Genomic DNA, 18,021 nt, shown 5'->3' with positions numbered 1-18,021 from the left:
TCTACACTGGTCCATTTTATGTTTGCATTATTCCTCTGTCTTTATAGGAATGCATTGTGTGGAAAGCTTCAGTGTGAGAATGTACAAGAAATGCCTGTATTTGGTATCGTGCCTGCTATTATTCAGACTCCCAGCAAAGGCACCAAATGTTGGGGTGTGGATTTCCAGCTAGGATCAGATGTTCCAGATCCTGGGATGGTGAATGAAGGCACAAGGTGTGACGATGGAAAGGTAATCAAAATGTTTTCTCTTTACGAAGTAAAATTTAAAAAATTAAAAAACCCGTATACAAAGTAAGTAGTTCTTTTCTGATTTATAAAAGAAATCTATATTTATTATAGAGATTTTAGAAAATACAAAGCCACCAAGGACAAAATTAAGAATGGTTGTCTACTATCCAGATTTCACTGGCAGTCATATATTTTATAAGCCCTGGTCTGTGTTGCAATATACTGTGCATATTTATTTCCCTGATGAATGTGCTATAATTTATTAGCCAGTCTGCTGTTATGGGGGCACCTAGGTGATTATCACCAGGATTGTGTGTGTGTGTATGCTTGCGTGTCTCTGTCCTAGAAATGTCATAGTGCGCATCTGCCCACGTTCCCTGCTACCTGGTCACCGCGGTTTAGATCAGATATGAGTCAAGAATCAGCCAGCTCCTGACTTACTACTGGTGGTTTCTATATGAGAAGATGAGCTAGGCCATATTGCTTTTTGGGGGGAATATATATTACGAAAGATAATTAAGAGTAGTGCAGAAACTGTAAGACTTCTTTAGTGATGCCATGAATTAAGAGCAAGGCTAGAAGAGTTATGGCAAACTTTAGTCATATGAGATATAGGGAAGCAGGAGTGTTAAGCCAGTTGAAACCAACTTAGAGGACACTAGAGGATGAGGAGGAGGGATAGAACATAACTGACTAATAACGTGGCCCATGAAAAAGACAGGTGGACTTGCAAGTTACCTCAATGTCTACAGAGTTTTCAGTACCAATTCTGTCCTTTCCTTCTTACAGAAAGACCCTTATATTTCTGTGCCTGTCTTTGCCATTATGAAAACTCGATTGCTGTAGTTACTATAAACAGTGCTGAGGCAAATGGCTTTATAAATAAAACTTAACAGAGTATTATGATTGTTTTCTGAGGTTAAACTACTATAATGGGGTGTGCATGCCTTTTTTTTTTTTTTAATTGATTTATTTATTTGAGAGAGAGACCATGAGCGGGAGGGGCAGAGGGAGAGGGAGCGAGAATCTCAAGCAGACTCTTCACTGAGCATGGAGCCTGACGGGGGCTCCATCCCACAACCCTAAGATCATGACCTGAACCGAAATCCAGAGTCAGATGCTCAACCGACTGAGCCACCCAGGAGCCCTGGATGTGCATACTTTTAAGGTTTTAGATAGAGTTTTGCCAGATTTCTCTTTAGAAAAGTGTTTAATAGTTTACCTTCCAACCAGTTTTCAGTGGGGAAGTGTTTTAATTCTTCATACCATAGTCAAGATTAGCTATCATTTTAAAGCTTTCGTTGGTGGTTTCCTTTTTATTATACTCTTTCTTATTAGTGATGTTAAATTTTTTTGGTCTGTATATATTTATTCCTTCTTTTGTGATTTGCCTTATTGATGTTCTTCATCCACTTAAAAATTGGTTTGTTTTCTTACTGATTTTAAAGAACTTTTATTAATTTATGTCATATATAATAAATGTTATTTATATAACATAGTATTTTTGTATATGAATAGGTATATTTATATATGTGTATATATATATACACACACACACACACACACACACACACACACACACACACACATACTCATGCCTGGTTTATTTCTTGCCTCTTCTTTCTTTTGTTTCTAGTAATTTTTTTGCTATGTTTGCATTTTTATGTATTCAAATCTGTTATTCATTTCTTTTATGGTTTCTAACTTATGTATTTTATAAGGCCTTTCTCAGTATAATATTAGATCATTATTCTCTGGTATTTTCTAGTAGATTTTGTTTTTAATTTAATTCCCCTGTAATCTAGGGGAATGTGGAATGTATACAGTATGAGGTTGGCATTCTTTTTTCCCCCTTTTATCATTTATTCATTCAGAAATCATTACTGTGTGCTGAGTTCTAATGTCATTTTCTTCAGAATGGTTTATCATTTCCTTAACTTCATTTATAATCTCTCCTTTAATATGAAAAGTTATTTAAATTACTTATTAAATTTGTATATAGTCTGGGGCTTCATTTCTGTTTTTTTCTCTTCATGCCTACTGATACTTCTAACTACTCATGTGTTTGTACTGCCTTGTTTCAGTTTTTATTGGTTTTATAATGTATTTTTAATATCTGGTCATGTAAATGTCCATTCTTTTTTTTTCCTGAAGATTTTATTTATTTATTTGACAGAGAGGCAGCAAGAGAGGGAACACAAGCCGGTGGAGTGGGAGAGGAAGAAGCAGACTCCCTGCTGAGCAGGGAGCCCAATGTGGGGCTCGATCCCAGAACGCTGGGATCATGACCTGAGCCAAAGGCAGACGCTTAATGACTGAGCCACCCAGGCGCCCCTGATTCGATTCCTTTATCCCCATTTCATGACCTTCTTTGTCTCTTGCCACCAGTTTTGACTAAAAGTCTATTATATGTGATACAAGTATCACTATTTACATGGAATATCTTTTTCTATCCCTTCGTTTTCAACCTGTGTGTCCTTACCACTAAAGTGAGCCTTTTTTAGGCAGCATATTTTTGGATCTTTTTTTTTTTTTTTTGATCTATTCAGCCACTTTGTGTCTTCTGATTGGAAATTTAGTTCATTTATATTTAAAGCAATTATTGATAGGTATTGATTGTCATTTCATCGTTGACTCTTTTTCAGTTCTTTTGTTCCTTTCTTCCTCTCTCGCTATCTTCCTTTGTGATTTTTTTTTTTTTGTAGTGTATGCTTTAATTCTTTTCTCTTTATCTTTTGCATGCCTACTATGTTTCTTCTTTTGTGGTTATCATGAGGTTTATATAAAACACTTTGTAGATATAACAGTTCATTTTAAGCTGGTAATAACTTACCTTCGATTGCATATGCAAGCTCTACACTTTTACTTCTCTCATATTTTAAACTATCGTTGTTATACTTTGCATCTTTTTATATTGAGCATCCATTAAGTTATTAGTTATTTTTATTTTTTTAAGTTTTATCCTAGAGATGAAGTGATTTATATATCACCATTACAGTATTAAGGTATTCTGAATTTGTGTATTTCCTTAATGAGTTTTATGGTCTTATATGTTTTCATATTGTTAGCGTCCTATCATTTCAAGTTCAAGAATTCTCTAATATTTCTTGTGAGGCAGGGCTAGTGGTGATGAACTCTTTTATCTTTTGTTTGTCTGGGAATGTTTTTAATTCTCCTTCATTTCTGAAGGATAGTTTTACCAGGTATAGTATTCTTGGTTGGCAATTTTTTGTTGTCGTTCAGCACATTGGCTGTATCATCCACTTTGTTCTGGCTTGGAAGGTTTCTTTAGAGAGATCCATTGGTAGCCATATGGGGGTTCCTCTGTATATGACGAGTCTTGATGCTTTCTTTTCCTTCTTTCAAAATTCTCTCCTTGTTTTTGTCTTTTAACATTTGATTATAATATGTCTCAAAGTAATTTTTGGGTTGATCTTTCATGGAGTTCTTTGAGCTTCCTGTACCTGGATGTCCATTTTCTCCCAAGATTTGGGGAGATTTCAACTATTATTTCTTTAAATAAACTTTCTACCACTGTCTTCTTCTGGGACTCCTATGATGTGAATGTTTGTTCCCTTAATGATATCCCTTAATTCACATAGGCTTTCTTCACTTTTTTTTTCATTCCTTCTTCATTTTTGTTTCTCTAACTGGCTATTTCTTTCTTTCTTTTTTTTTTTTTTTAAGATTTTATTTATTTGAGAGAGAGAGAGCAAGAGACCGCATGCACACAAGCATGGGGAGGGGCAAAGGGAGAGGGAGAAGCAGACTCCCTGCTAAGCAGGGAGCCCAATGTGGGGCTTGATCCCAGGACCCTGGGATCATGACCTAAGCTGAAGGCAGACACTTAACTGACTGAGCCACCCAGGCACCCCATCTAACTGGCTAATTTCAAACGGTCTGTCTTTGAGTTTGCTGATTCTTTCTTTTGGATGTGTAAATCTGTTCTTGAAGCTGTCCATTAAAGTTTTCATTTCTGTCATTGTTTTCTTCAACTCCAGGATTTCTCTTGAGTTCCTTTTTATGGTTTCTACTTCTTTTTTTTTTTTTTTAAAGATTTTATTTATTTATTCAACAGAGATAGAGACAGCCAGCGAGAGAGGGAACACAAGCAGGGGGAGTGGGAGAGGAAGAAGCAGGCTCACAGCGGAGGAGCCTGATGTGGGGCCCGATCCCATAATGCTGGGATCACGCCCTGGGCCGAAGGCAGACGCCCAAGTGCTGTACCATCCAGGCACCCCTGTGGTTTCTACTTCTTTATTAATCGCATTCTGTTCATTCATTGTTTTTCTAATTTTGTTCAGTAGTCTGTGTTCTCTTTCATTTCATTCACTTTCTTTATGATGATTATTTTGCATTTTTTGGTCAGGTAACCTGTAGAGCTTCATTTCTTTGGGGTCATTTATTAGCACTTTGTTAGTTTCTTTTGGTGATGTCATATTTGCCTGATTTTCCACGTAGTATTACATTGGTGGCTGTGTATTTGAAGGAACAGATACTTCTTCCAGTCTTTACAGATTGGTTTCATGAGGTAAGGTCCTCTTATCTATTTTCTGTATTGATGGGATTACCTCTGAAATATTAGGTGGGCTGAGTTGGAGCTGGTTACAACTCCTCAGTGGGATCTGTGGTTGGGGGCTTGTTATTAGGGGCTTGGGTGGGCATAGGTGCTGACTAGTCCCTGAGTGAATTGAACTGCCTCCAGTACCCTGTTCAGTAAGTAGGGTGGTCCTGAGACAAGGGTCTGCTTCAGAGTCCACAGTTGGGTCTTCAGACACTAGGCCTGTTATCAGGTGCATGGACTGGTATGGCTCCCATCAGGGAGGGACCTGAGAAGATTGCTGTATGTTCACTGGATGGTTTCCTGGGTGGCCAGGACTGCTCCCTGACTGGTGGGAGGGACTGGAGCAAAATATAGGGCCAGTTCAAGGTCTCTTGATATGTAGACATGGGCATCTGCCTTTGGGTCCCTGTGCTGGCAGGACAACTTGTGGATTGAGGCTTGGAGGTCCTGAAACCGAGTATAGATCCCCTTCAGAATCTTTGGGAATGCAAGAGGTGGGTCCCTTGGCGGATCTGGTGGTGGACTGTGGCTCTGATGGGGCTGGAGCCAAGTATAAGGCCCTTGAGGCTTTCTGGGGGTTCAGCTGGGAGTGTCTCATTTTGGTCCCTGTGCCAGCAAGCATATTAACAGACTGCAGTTGTTGGGGATTAGAGATAAGTATAGGGTCCTTTTAGAAATGCTGGGGTGGTTGACAAGAGTATCTCCCGCTGGGACCTAAACCCTTTGGACTGCTGACAGACTGTGGCTGTGAGGAAGCTAGAGCTGCTTATAGCAGTTGTTCAGGATTTCAGGGGGCACAGATGGGAGTTTCTCCTGCCTGGTCCCTGTGCCAGCAGGCCTGTTCGAGAAGTGTGGCTGGGAGGGGCCTGGAATTGAGTATAGGGCCCTTTAAGATTCTATAATCCAAGTTTGACAACTTTACCTCCAGGGGCTCCCAGACTATTGCCAAGAGGGGCTAAAGCCAGTTCATGGGCCACTTCAGGGTCCACAGCTGGGACTGAGGTCTATATCTACTGCTTGATGCACATAGGGTGTGACTCCTCTCAGGCCCTTTGGTATATGGTGCTGGTGACAGACCCAATACCTGATGGGTCTGTAGCCAAGTCCTCAGGTTATGGAGCTGCTTCTGGGTCTATAGCCAGGACCACGGTTGGTAAGTCAGCCTCCTGGTACAAGCCTAACTTCTCAAAATGGCTCTCCTTGAACTACACCGCGGTTTCATAGTCTCCTGTCTGGTTCCCAGATCTCCTGCAAAGGTACTTTTGTCCATGGATGGATTTCGGATTATTATGTGTGTGGTAGGGGATGTGGTTGAGGGATGTTTTATGAGGTAATTTTGCTGATATCACTTCTCTCTTGTTGGCTTTATTTCCTTCTACCACACACAGATATTTATAATATAAACAGGAAAAAACCCTCATATTTTCCCAGTACACTTGAGGTAGGTAGGGTTGTTTTTTTCCTCCAACTATAAGTCAAGATATCCTGGGAAAGGAATATAGGGGACAACTTGAAGGGCCAGTTGTAATGTCCAGAGGTATAAAACAATATGATTGGTGGGGTCTGGAACACAGGAATACAGGCTCTGCCGCATGCTTAACCCTCTGTTTAACCCATGACTGTGGGGGGGGGGGTGAGGAGTTAGGTATGTTTACCAGAAAAAAAGAAAGAGAGAGAGAGAGAGGTGGGAAATCATACTGAATAGAATTAAAAAAAAAAAAAAAGAAAGAAAACAAGTCAACAAAATACAGAAACAAGCAAAAAAAATAAAATAGACATCACTGCAGTTATACTTACTCTATAGTCTGTGTTTTCTTTAGTTTCAAAACCTGAGGCTGGTCATTAGTGGGCATGTTTTAGTGTGCTCAGGCTGCCATAAAAATACTGTCTCCCAGTTGGCTTAAACAATGGAAATTTATTTCTCATAGTTCTTGAGCCTGGGAAGTCCAAGATCAAGGTGCCAGCAAGGTAGATTTCCTTCTTAGGCCTCTTCTCTTGGCTCATAGGTGGCTATCATCTTGCTGTGTGCTCACATGACCCCTTTTCTGTGTGCGTGTGGAGGGGGAGAAAGAAAGAGAACACGAACTCTCTGGTGTCTCTTATAAAGGCACTAATCCCATCAGACCAGGGTTCTACCCTCATGACCTCATCTAACCTTAATTACCTCCCAAAATCTTCATCTCCAAATACCATCATTCAACATGCCAAGTTTGAGAGGATACCAGCATGGCCTTCATAAAGAAAGCCACTAGAATGGGCTTAAGTTAATAGAAGTAGGACAATACTCATTACTTTTTCATGTCCATATACCTTTTTGCTGTTGGGTTTTGCATCCCGCTCAGTGTGGTAAAGGCTTTAAAGCTGTTCCTAAACATTTGCACATTTCAATTATTTTAGGTATTTGTTTGGTTTTTGGTCTAGGCGTAAGTGAGAAATACTGGTCAACGTATTAGTAGTCAGGGTTCTCCAGAGAAGCACAACTAATAGGGTGTGTGTGTGTGTGTGTGTGTGTGTGTGTGTGTGTGTGTGATTTCTTATATGGAATTGGCTTACATGATTATGGAGGTTAACAAGACCTAAGATCCAGTATCTTCTGTAGGCAAGCTGGACACTCAGAAGAGCTGATTGTATAGTTCTGGTCTAAAGACTGGGAGAGAGAAGGCAGTTAAGCAGGAAGGGAGACGATAGGCATTTAGGCCATTTTTTCACGTGACTTACTATATTACCTTTAGAACCTGGTTAGGCTATGTATCTGCCACTTCCATCCATTTGATGATGGAATATTATTGTGCCTGCTAGACTTTAAGGCTTGGTGGGTCAGGTAACACCCAATTCATGATGGACAGTTCAGGTCCCATGGTAACTTAATGGCTTATGGTGAAGTGTTCAGTCTTGTAAGGCCTAAGTAGCAGGCCATGAGCTGTAACTAAAAAAGAGAGTAGTTATCTGCAGAGGACAGCAGGATTCTGCTCCAAAATCCCAAGTAGTAGTGTAGTGCTGTTCACCTCTCAGGAACTGCCAGAGGCTCCAGACGGCATCCCGTCTGCCACTGACATTTCAGGCACTACTGGATTTGCTGGAGCAAGGGCCCAGTTGGCAGAGCAGTTTGTGTAGCATTCTGGACTTGCTGCAGAGTCTTCTCTTGCTCTGGTCCACACTCGACTAGCAGCTTTTCAGGTCACTTGGTAAATGGACTTGAGTAACATGCCCACATGAGGACTATGTCGCCCCCAAAGTCAAAGGCCCACTCGATGTCTTACCTCTTTTTTGGTTACCAGCGGGGCCTGATGTAACAACTTATCCTTCACTTTTGAAGGGAAATCTAGATATGTCCCACACTACTGCCCCCCTAGAAATTTCACTGAGGTCGAAGACTGCTGATTTTTTCTCAGATTTGCTTTCCACCTCTGACATGCAGTTGTCTTACCAATTAGTTACAGTGTTGCTACTTCTTGCACACTAGGTTCAGTCAGAATAATGCCATCAGTGGAATGGGCCAAAGTGATATCTAGTGGAAGGAAAGGTTGGTCAAGATCCCCGCAAACTAAATCACGATGGAGGGCTGGAGAGTTGCCGCACCTCTGAGAGAGGACTGTGAAGGCGTGTTGCTGGCCTTGCCAGCTGCAAGCAGACTGCTTCTGGTGGTCTTTATTGACCAGCTTGGAGAGAACAGTGTCTGCCAGTTCAGCAGCTGCATACAGGTGCCAGGAGATTCGTGAATTTGCTCGGGCAATAGAACCACAGTAGCTACAGCAGCGATTACACTCCCCAGCTGCTTAAGCCTCGGATAATCCACTGTTGTTCTCCAAGATCTGTCTGTCTTCTGTGCAGGCCAGATAGTGTAGTCGAACTGGACTATCTTTCCAGTCCTTAATGGTGGTCTTGACTCTGCAGTGCTTCCTGGATTGTGGTGTTTATTCCTTTTAGTTTACTATTTTCCTGGGTAATGGCAGTTCTAGTGGCTTCCAGTCGGCCTTTCCTGCCATAACCGCCCTGACTCCACAGGTCAGGGAGCCCGTGTGGGGATTGTGCTAGTTGCTGATTATGTCTGTTGCAGTCATGCATTCTGGAACTGGGGAAGTAAGCACAGGATGGATTTGGGGACCCACTGGGCCTCTTGTGAGTGAGGAGGACCTGAGCTGAAGCTCCATCAATCAGCTGACCTCCATAGCTCCCTACTTTGACTGTTAGGGCACCATGATGTTTTGGGTCTCCTGGATTCAGTGTCAGTTCAGAGCCAATGTCCAGTAGTTCCTGATAGGTCTGATGATTTTCCTTTTGCACAGTGCCCAGTTACCCTGGGAAACGGCCATAGGTCCTGTTGGGGAAGGAGGGGAGAAAGATTAAGAGTATACATTTTTGGCAGTGTCTCAGGGTTCTACCTGAAGGGGACCCATCCTCCCCTTCATATAAGGGGTTCTGGGTCTGTAATATGGCTCAAGGTTGGGAATTGATTGAGGGCCCTTGACACTGTTTTGCTCATTTGACCCAGAACTTGCTTCCTCTCTTTTTATTTCTAGAAACACCATGATCAGCTAACCAATGCCATAGGTGTGTGCAAGTCTGACTTTTCTGATTGCTTCTTTGACCTTGCTGTTTATTACGGCAGCCATATCGACCTTGCCTCTGCAGTTAAGTGCAGTTAAGTTAATTGCACTTGGCCGCTGCCTCTTGACATTCAGTTACTCCCATGGCATTCGGTGTTCCAATTCAGGGACTGTTATTCCTAATGCAAAGTGGCCTACTAGTAAGAGTGATGATATAGCAATTTAGGCCTGCAGGGACTCCCCTCACAAATTTATGTCTCACAGTTATGGTGAAAGGTATGTCTGCTGCACCCTTCCAGAGTGAGTAAATGGGTTGGAAGTGGCAGACCCATTCTTAACATTTCATTCTTCCCTAAGCTTTTGAATCATTTCTTGTGCCTTTAACCAAGACAAGGCTAGCATTTCCAGCTTGCTCAGCGTGGGCTATCTTTTGGTGCATGTTTCAGCTGATTAACCAACAAACTATTAAAGCTCTTTGTAACCTCTTTCTGACCTGCAGCATTAAATGCAGAGTCTCTACTTAGTAAGTGCCACGGTAAATTTGGCCTGATCCAACTTTCTGTTCGTTCCACCATTATCCCACACCCTTAATATCCATTCTGATACATGTTCTGTCATGATAAATTAGAAAACTCAAGTAGTTCTTTTGGTATTTAGTACACCTCCTAACAGGTCACACTTTTAGGGGCCTGCTGAGACTTGAGACTAGTGATAGGTCTAAAAGCGAAGAGGGCCAGTGAGCATGAGTCCTGAGGATAATCAGCATTGTCTTGCATGGCAGTTTCCTCACTGGAGGCCATTACAATTTCCTCAGGCAATGCAGTGCTAATCCCTTTTCTTGGGAGTAGAAAGGGCTTTTCTGTTGAGGGTAGACAGACTGCTTCTACTGGCAAGGTAGACTCATCAGTATTTAGGGGCTCGATGATTTAGGTTAGGCTTTGGTTCATTTGATCTAGAACTTTTCTTCTTATACAGATATCAGGGTCTTCCCACACATCTGCTTTCCAACTTTAGGATCCCATTCTATTCCCCTAATGCCCTCACTTTAATGGTAGATAGGCTGTAGAGCTAGGAGGTCCAACTTGCATTGTACAATATCTCACCAGTTGTAGGATGAAATTCTGGGTCTGATTTTCAGAGGTCTCAGCCCTATAGCTACAAAAGATTAGAGTCTCCTTCAGGTTACTTTTGTTGTGTTTGAGCTGAGAGTTCAAGTTTCTGAGCTTATTCTTTTCATTCTTTACTTTGTTCTGTGACATTAGGAGTAACCACCGATCTCATATTTATTAGTTTGAGAGAGATGTTTGAAAGTATCATATGCACAATTACCCAGATCCTTGATTCTTATAAGTTGATTAGGAATAACCAGTGATGATATTTTACATATCATTCTGCCAGAACATGCCATGGACTCTCAGTACTGTGCTGTTGCAAATAGAGTCATTAACATCTTTAAATGTAGTCAGGTAAGAGAACCAATTCCAGAAGCCTGGGGGCCAATTCAGAAAACTCATCGTTAAAAACTGTTCTCCAAAACCAGTCTTCATATCTGCATTAGTCAGGGTTTTCCAGAGAAACAGAGGGAATAGGAAGTATATATATGTATGTGTGTGTATATATATATACACATATAATATGTGTGTATATATGTGTGTGTGTGTGTATACATTCATTTTTTAATTATAAGGAATTGACTCATACAATTATGGGGTCGATATAGGCCCAAGATTTGCAGTTTGCAAGCTGGAGATCCAGGAAAGATGATGGTGCAGTTCTAGCCTGAGTCCAAAGGCCTGAGAACCAGGAGAGCTGATGATAGTTCTAGTCTGGAAGCCAGCAGTCTCAATACCTATGAAGAGCCAATGTTTTAGTTCAAGTCAGGAGGAAGATAAAACCAGCCCCAGATTGAAGACAGGCAGGCAGGAGTAATTCTTACTCAGGGTCAGGTCAGGCTTTTTGTTCTATTCTGTCCATCAACTGATTGGACGAGGCCTATCCACGTTAGGAAAGCAATCTACTTTACTCAGTCTATTAATTTAAATGTTAAACTGACCCAAAAAAGCGCCCTCACATTTGACCACAGATCTGACACTCTGTCCTGGACAGGTGATAACCATCACAGTTATTATAAATTGATGAAGTTCAGAGTAAAAATATTTATTGGGGAAAAAATCTGTAAAACATGGTGGATTGTAATATTCGTTTATTTTCTTTATCTGTCAAACCTCTCAAAATAAAGAATAAATCTTAAAATGTGAAATATATGAGATTTCAACAGTAAATAAAGATTTCAACCAGATTTGAAAAACTGAAAGAGGATAGAAGATGCTAGACAGTAGTGGAATCTACAACTCTCAGTGCAAGCTGATGGGATATGAACAAGAAGACTCTTGTAGCCTGGCAGAACCCTAAACACATTGGTTTGCAGCTCAGATTTGGAAAAACTGGTTATAGCTGAGAGTGGGGTGGATATGGAATTACTTTTATTCTAGTCATGGAGAGGCTAGCTAGTTGTCCCATCTGCCTGCTTCTCCTGTCTGGTCATCAAAGCATCAGCAAGCAGTTGCCTATTCCTCCAGGTTGGAGGTGAGACAATGGGACTTCTGATATATATTTGGCCATCCGCTGTGAGATGCCTTTCTCCCTATCCTAATGCTAGTATCCTGTTCCCCTTCTTGCACACGTAACTGAACTGTAGGTGGATTGTTACATAAAGTTGGACAATTCTCAGAGGAAGCTGAGCAAAAAGACTGAGAAAGAAAAATGAGAGAAAGATAAAAGCCTGAGAGGATCAATTAAAGATTTTTAAATCCAACTAATTTAAATCTTTGGAGAAAGAAAATAGAAAAAGTGGACAATTGTGAAATTACAGAGTACTTGTTGAAGAAAAATCCTGATAGCTTCCAGAGATAAAAACAAAAACAAAACAACAAAAACCCAAAGCAAACAAAAGCAAAAATAGATCACATATAAAGGAATGAGATTGAAAACTGAATTCTGAAAGACAGGGGAACAATACTTCCATGTTTCTGAAAGATTCTCAACCTAGAATTCTGCCATAGTATCAGTCAAGTGAGAGGGCACAATAAAAACAATTCAGACATTCAGAGGCTCAGAAAATCGATCTTTTATTTATCTTTTCTTAGGAAATCATTTAATATACTGTTCCAGCAAATGAGGAAGTAAACGAAAAAGAGAAAGAATTGTAATCTAGGACAAAGAGAAATTCCAAGATAACAGCTATGTACCAGGCGAGGAGAATAATCAGTTCATTTGGAGCAAGGGGTCGCTAAAGGAAGGTTTCTAGAGAAAGAGGGAACTTGAAAGAGGAAATGACATAATAGCCTTTTTTTTTTTTAAGTGGAGGTTTGAATATTGATATGACGAAGGCCGATTGTGTAAGAAGAAAGACAAGTGTTTGCTGTGGTGAAAACAAAAGCTATATAAGAAAGAAAATACACTCTTAATACTTAGCTTTGAAATCAACAGTGTTTTGTTTTAATTGTTGGCAAGGAATACTTAATCCCCACTTCATTGTTTCCTTGTGGAGGAACTTCAGTTCTCTTTGGTTTTGAGTGACTTCAGCAACATGGCTGAATAAGAGGTTCCTCATTCGTGTTCCCACTGCGCCCACCTCAACAATAACAATTTGATATCCATTAATGGACAAAAGTGCCTTTGTGGGAGCTGTGGGATCTAGCATCGTATGTCAAGGGACAAGGGAGGAGCTTTGTCCACTGTGTGTTAGGTAATAGGCATAAAGACCTTGATGCTGGCTGCAGACCCTGCAGTGGCCTGTTTCTGGCTCTGGCTCTTCTGGGCTGTAGTCTGTAAGTCCCTGGAAAACATAGACAATCACCCACAGATGAGAGAACCTTTGTGGAAGTCCAGGTTTCCAGCGGAGAAGTTCCAGCACAGTGTTGGAGCAAAAGTATGTGAGTTTAGACACATTAGAGAGGGTAAGAGGAACAATTTGACTTTATCTGCATCACCCCTGTCCCAAGGTGGCCCAACTTAGGGGCCAGATAAATCTTTTCAGCCTGTGGTTTCCCATGAGGGGAAATGAGAGTGGTGAGTGAGCACCTGGCTTTCCCAGCTGTGCAGGACCCATTCACTCTCACCTCATCCAGAGTACTGACTTGTGAGCTGCATGACTGAAAGGGGGGAGTGGATTAGGAGGCTGAGAGAGCAACACATTACTCTTGGAGGACATTAAAGAGATGTGATCTGAGAGTCCTATGTACCATTTAGGAAGATTGAAATCATACCAAGTATCTTTTCTGACCACACTGGTGTGAAACTAGGACTCATCAACAACAGAAAAGCTCAAAAATTCACAAATATGTAGAAATTAAACAACACATTCCTGAACAAACAGTGGGATATAAAAATACCTCGAAACAAACAAAATGGAAAGACAACCACCTAAAAGTTATGGGATGCAGCAAAAGCAGTTCTAAGATGGAAGTTTATAGCAATAAACACCTACATTAAGAAAAATGGAAGATCTCAAACAACATAACTTTATACCTCAAGGAAATAGAAAATGAGTAAACTAAGCCCAGAGTTAGCAGAAGGAAGGAAATAACAAAGATCAGGGCAGATAAATGAAATAGAGACCAGAAAAACAATAGAAAAAAATCAAAGAAATAAGAGCTGGTTTCTTGAAAATATAAACAAAATTGACAAACCTTTAGTTAGGCTAAGAAAAAAGAAGACTCAAATAAAATAAAAAATAAGAGAGGAGACATTACAACTGATACCACAGTAGTACAAAGGTTCATGAGACTACTATGGACAGTTATATGCTAACAAATTGGATAACCTAGAGAAAACAGAGAAATTTCTAGAAACATACAGCCTACCAGGACTAAATCATGATGAAATAGAAAATCTGAATAGGCCAATAACATGAAAGGAGAGCAAATCAGCAATCAATAATCTTCCAACATAGAAAAAGCCCAGGACCTGATGGTTTAACTAGTGAGTTCCACCAAACATTTAAAGAATTAATGCCAGTCCTTCTTACACTCTTCAAACTATTGAAGAGAACACACTAGAACTCATTTTACAACGTTAGCATCACCCTGATGCCAAATAAAGACACTGCAAAAAAGGAAAATTACAGTCTAATATCTTGGATGAATTTGGATGCATAAATTGTCAACAAAAGACTAGCAAACTGAATTCAACACATTAAAAAGATCATACACCATCATCAAGTGGTATTTATCCCCAGAATGCAAGGATGGTTCAATATAAGCAAATATATAAATATGATACACCATATTAATGAAAGATAAAATCATGATCCTCTAATATGCAGAAAAGCTATTTGACGAAATACAACGTATTTTCTTGATAAAAACCTTTGAACAAATTGGATATAGAAGGAATGTACCTCTACGTAATAAAGGCCATTTAAGATAAACCCATAACTTACATCATACTCAGTAGTAAAATGTTGACAGCTTTTCACCTAGGATCGGAAATAAAACAAGGATGTCCACTCCTACTACTCTTATTCAACATAGTACTGGAAGTCCTAACTGGAGCATCTTGGCAAGAAAAAGACATTAAAAATCATCCAAATCAGAGTAGAAAAAGTGACATTGTTTTTGTTTGATTTGATATGATACCATCTTTTAAATATAAAGTTCTACAGACTTCCAAAAAAACTGTTAAAACTAATCTGTGAATTTGGTAAAGTTGTAGGATACAAGGTCAACATACAGAAATCAGTTGCATGTACATACACTAACAGTGAACTAACTTAAAAAGAAATAAAACCATCCCATTCACAATAGCTTCAAAAAAAAGTGCTTATGAATAAATTTAAGCAAGGAGATGAAAGGTGTGTTCACTGAAAACCCTAAGACTGTGATGAAAAAAATTGAAAAAGACACAAATAAATGGCAAGATATCCTATGTTCATGGATGGGAATAATTAGTATTGTATAGTACTGGCATAAAAATAGACACAGAGATCAGTGGAACTGAATCAAGAGCCTAGAAAGAACCCTGCATATATGATCAACTAGTATTTGACAAGGCTACTCAACATGACTACTCAATGAGGAAAGGATAATGTTTTGAGTAAGTGGTATTGGGAAAACTGGATATTCATATGCTATTGAATACTCAATGATATTGGACCCCTGTCTTATACCACTCACAAAAATAATTCAAGATGGATTAAAGACTTGAACACAAGACCTGAAACTGTAAAACTCCTAGAGGAATACACAAGGGAGAAAGCTCCTTGACATTGGTCTTGGCAGTGATTTTTTAAAAAATACAACATCAAAAGCAGAAGAAACAAAAGCAAAAATAATTAAATGGGACTATGTAGAATTAATAAGCATTTGTACGGTAAAAGAAATAGAATGAAAAGGCAGCCTTTGGGATGGGAGAAAATATTTGCAAATCATATATCTGATAAGGAGTTAATATCCAAAATATGTAAGGAATTCACATAACTCAATTGCAAAAAAGCAATCCAATTTAAAAAAATGTGCAAAGGACCTGAATAGACATTTATATAAAGACAACAAATAGCCAACAGGGAGATGAAGAAGTGTTCAACCTCACTAGTCATTAGGGGAATGCAAGTAAAACCACAATGAGTTATCACCTCATCCTTGTTATGTAGCTTTCATCAAATGTCAAGAGATAAGTGTTCATGAGGATATGGAGAAAATGGAACTCTTGTGCATCATTGATGGGAATGTAAATTGGTATAGCTGCTGTGGAAAATAGTATGGAATTTCCTCAAAAAATGAAAAATAGATCTTCCATATGATCCAGCAATCCCACTTCTGGGTGTATATCCAAGGGAAATGAAAACAGGATCCTGTGGAGATATCTGTACTCCTATGCTTATTGTAGCATTATTTACAATAGCCAAGATAACCTAAGTGGCCATCAGCTGATTAATGGGTAAAGAAGATGTGGTGTGTGTGTGTATATATATATATATATATATATATATATACACAATGAAATATTATTCAGCCATGAAAAAGAAGGAAATCCTGCCACTTATGACAACATGGATGTATCTTGAGGGTGTTATGCTAAGTGAAAAAGTCAGATGGAGAAAGAAATATTGTATGAACTTACTTGTATGTGGAATCTAAAAAGCCAAACTAATAGAAAGAGAAAGTAAAATGGTGATTGCCAGGGACTCGAGGTAGGGAGCTGGTGGGAATGGGGAGATGTTAATTAGTCAGAGGGTCTGAATTTCCAGTTTAAAGATGAATAAATTCTGGGAATCTAATATTCAGCATTTTTATCATAGTTAACAACACTGTATTATATACTTGAAAGTACTAAGAGTATATCTTAAATGTTCTCACTACAAAAAAGAAATGGTAATTATGTGGAATGATGGAGGTGTTAACCAATCCTATTGTGGCACTCATTTCTCAGAATACAGGTTTTAAAAATCACTATGTTATATAACTTAAAGTCACACAATATTTTACATCAGTTATATCTCAGTAAAGCTGGAAAAAAATAAATAATGCTCTCGGCCTCAGTGTCCTCCTCTTTCACACCCTCTTTCACTCATTGATGTAATTAATGAGTTTGGGAAAAGACACTGGGCATGGGTGCCTCAGCCCCTTCTGTCTTCTCTTCTCAGATCTACCTGCCTGCAGAGAGGGTACATTCTGGTCTGCTCTCTCAGCCATGCAGTAAAATTAGCAGGGCAGGCTCTGCTTCTGTGGGGGGAGGACTCTGGTTGTCAGAGCAACCTGTGATTAGGCAGGTAAGTTTGATTTGGGGGGTATAGTATTAGGAAGCCCATTTTGCTGTTTGCTTTAGTCATGTTAAATGCCTTATTGAAAATAAAGATGATACTTTAATTTCCAGTTGTCAGCCTCCCCTGTTTTGTTTTTCACCTAGTTTTTTTTTAAAGATTATTTATTTATTTATTTATTTATTTATTTATTTATTTATTTATTTATTTATTTATTTGACAGAGATAGCCAGCCAGCGAGAGAGGGAACACAAGCAGGGGGAGTGGGAGAGAAAGAAGCAGGCTTCCAGCAGAGGAGCCCAATGTGGGACTTGATCCCGGAACGCCGGGATCACGCCCTGAGCCGAAGGCAACCACCTAACTACTGCGCTACCCAGGCGCCCCTCACTTAGTTCTGAACTTACTTAGGCAATAGTGGTGTGTAATGTGCTGGTGGGATAATATCCCAGTATTAGTGATGTAAATATGGAGCAATATTTACTTTGAGAAGACAAAGGAGGGGCATTTGGGTTCATGTTAGAAAGCTGAATTCTCTTGAGAAACAAACTGAGGGCTTCAGAGGGGAGGGGGGTGAGGGAATGGGATAGACTGGTGATGGGTAGGAAGGAGGGCACGTATTGCATGGTGCACTGGGTGTTATACGCAACTAATGAATCATCGAACTTCACATCAGAAACCAGGGATGTACTGTATGGTGACTAACATAATATAATTAAAAAACATTAAAAAAAAAAGCTGAATTCTTATCATAAAGGGCATGAGTTGATGATGTCTAGAATAGGTAAATCAAGAAATAGCATAAAGTAAGTCATGGAGATGAAAAGTATAGCATTGGGAATATAATCAATAATATTGTAATAACCTTGCATGATGACAGATGGTAACTACACTTATCTTGGTGATTTGTAATATATATAA

General features: G+C 39.6%; 1 protein-coding gene across 1 annotated transcript in view; it reads left to right on the top strand.

The window, feature by feature from the left end:
* Window positions 1-18,021, top strand: part of ADAM9 (ADAM metallopeptidase domain 9) — a 137,001-nt gene that overhangs the window by 96,475 nt on the left and 22,505 nt on the right. Inside the window, exon 16 of the mRNA XM_045779375.2 lies at window positions 48-231. Coding sequence (XP_045635331.2) covers window positions 48-231 — 184 coding nt within the window. The remainder of the gene's footprint in view (window positions 1-47; window positions 232-18,021) is intronic.

Source organism: Ursus americanus, chromosome 27, assembly GCF_024610735.1.
Source record: "Ursus americanus isolate L20-20 chromosome 27, mUrsAme1.1.p, whole genome shotgun sequence".
NCBI lineage: Eukaryota > Metazoa > Chordata > Mammalia > Carnivora > Ursidae > Ursus > Ursus americanus.
Note: the sequence above shows the minus strand (reverse complement) of the source record. Positions and strands in the feature narration are given on the sequence as shown.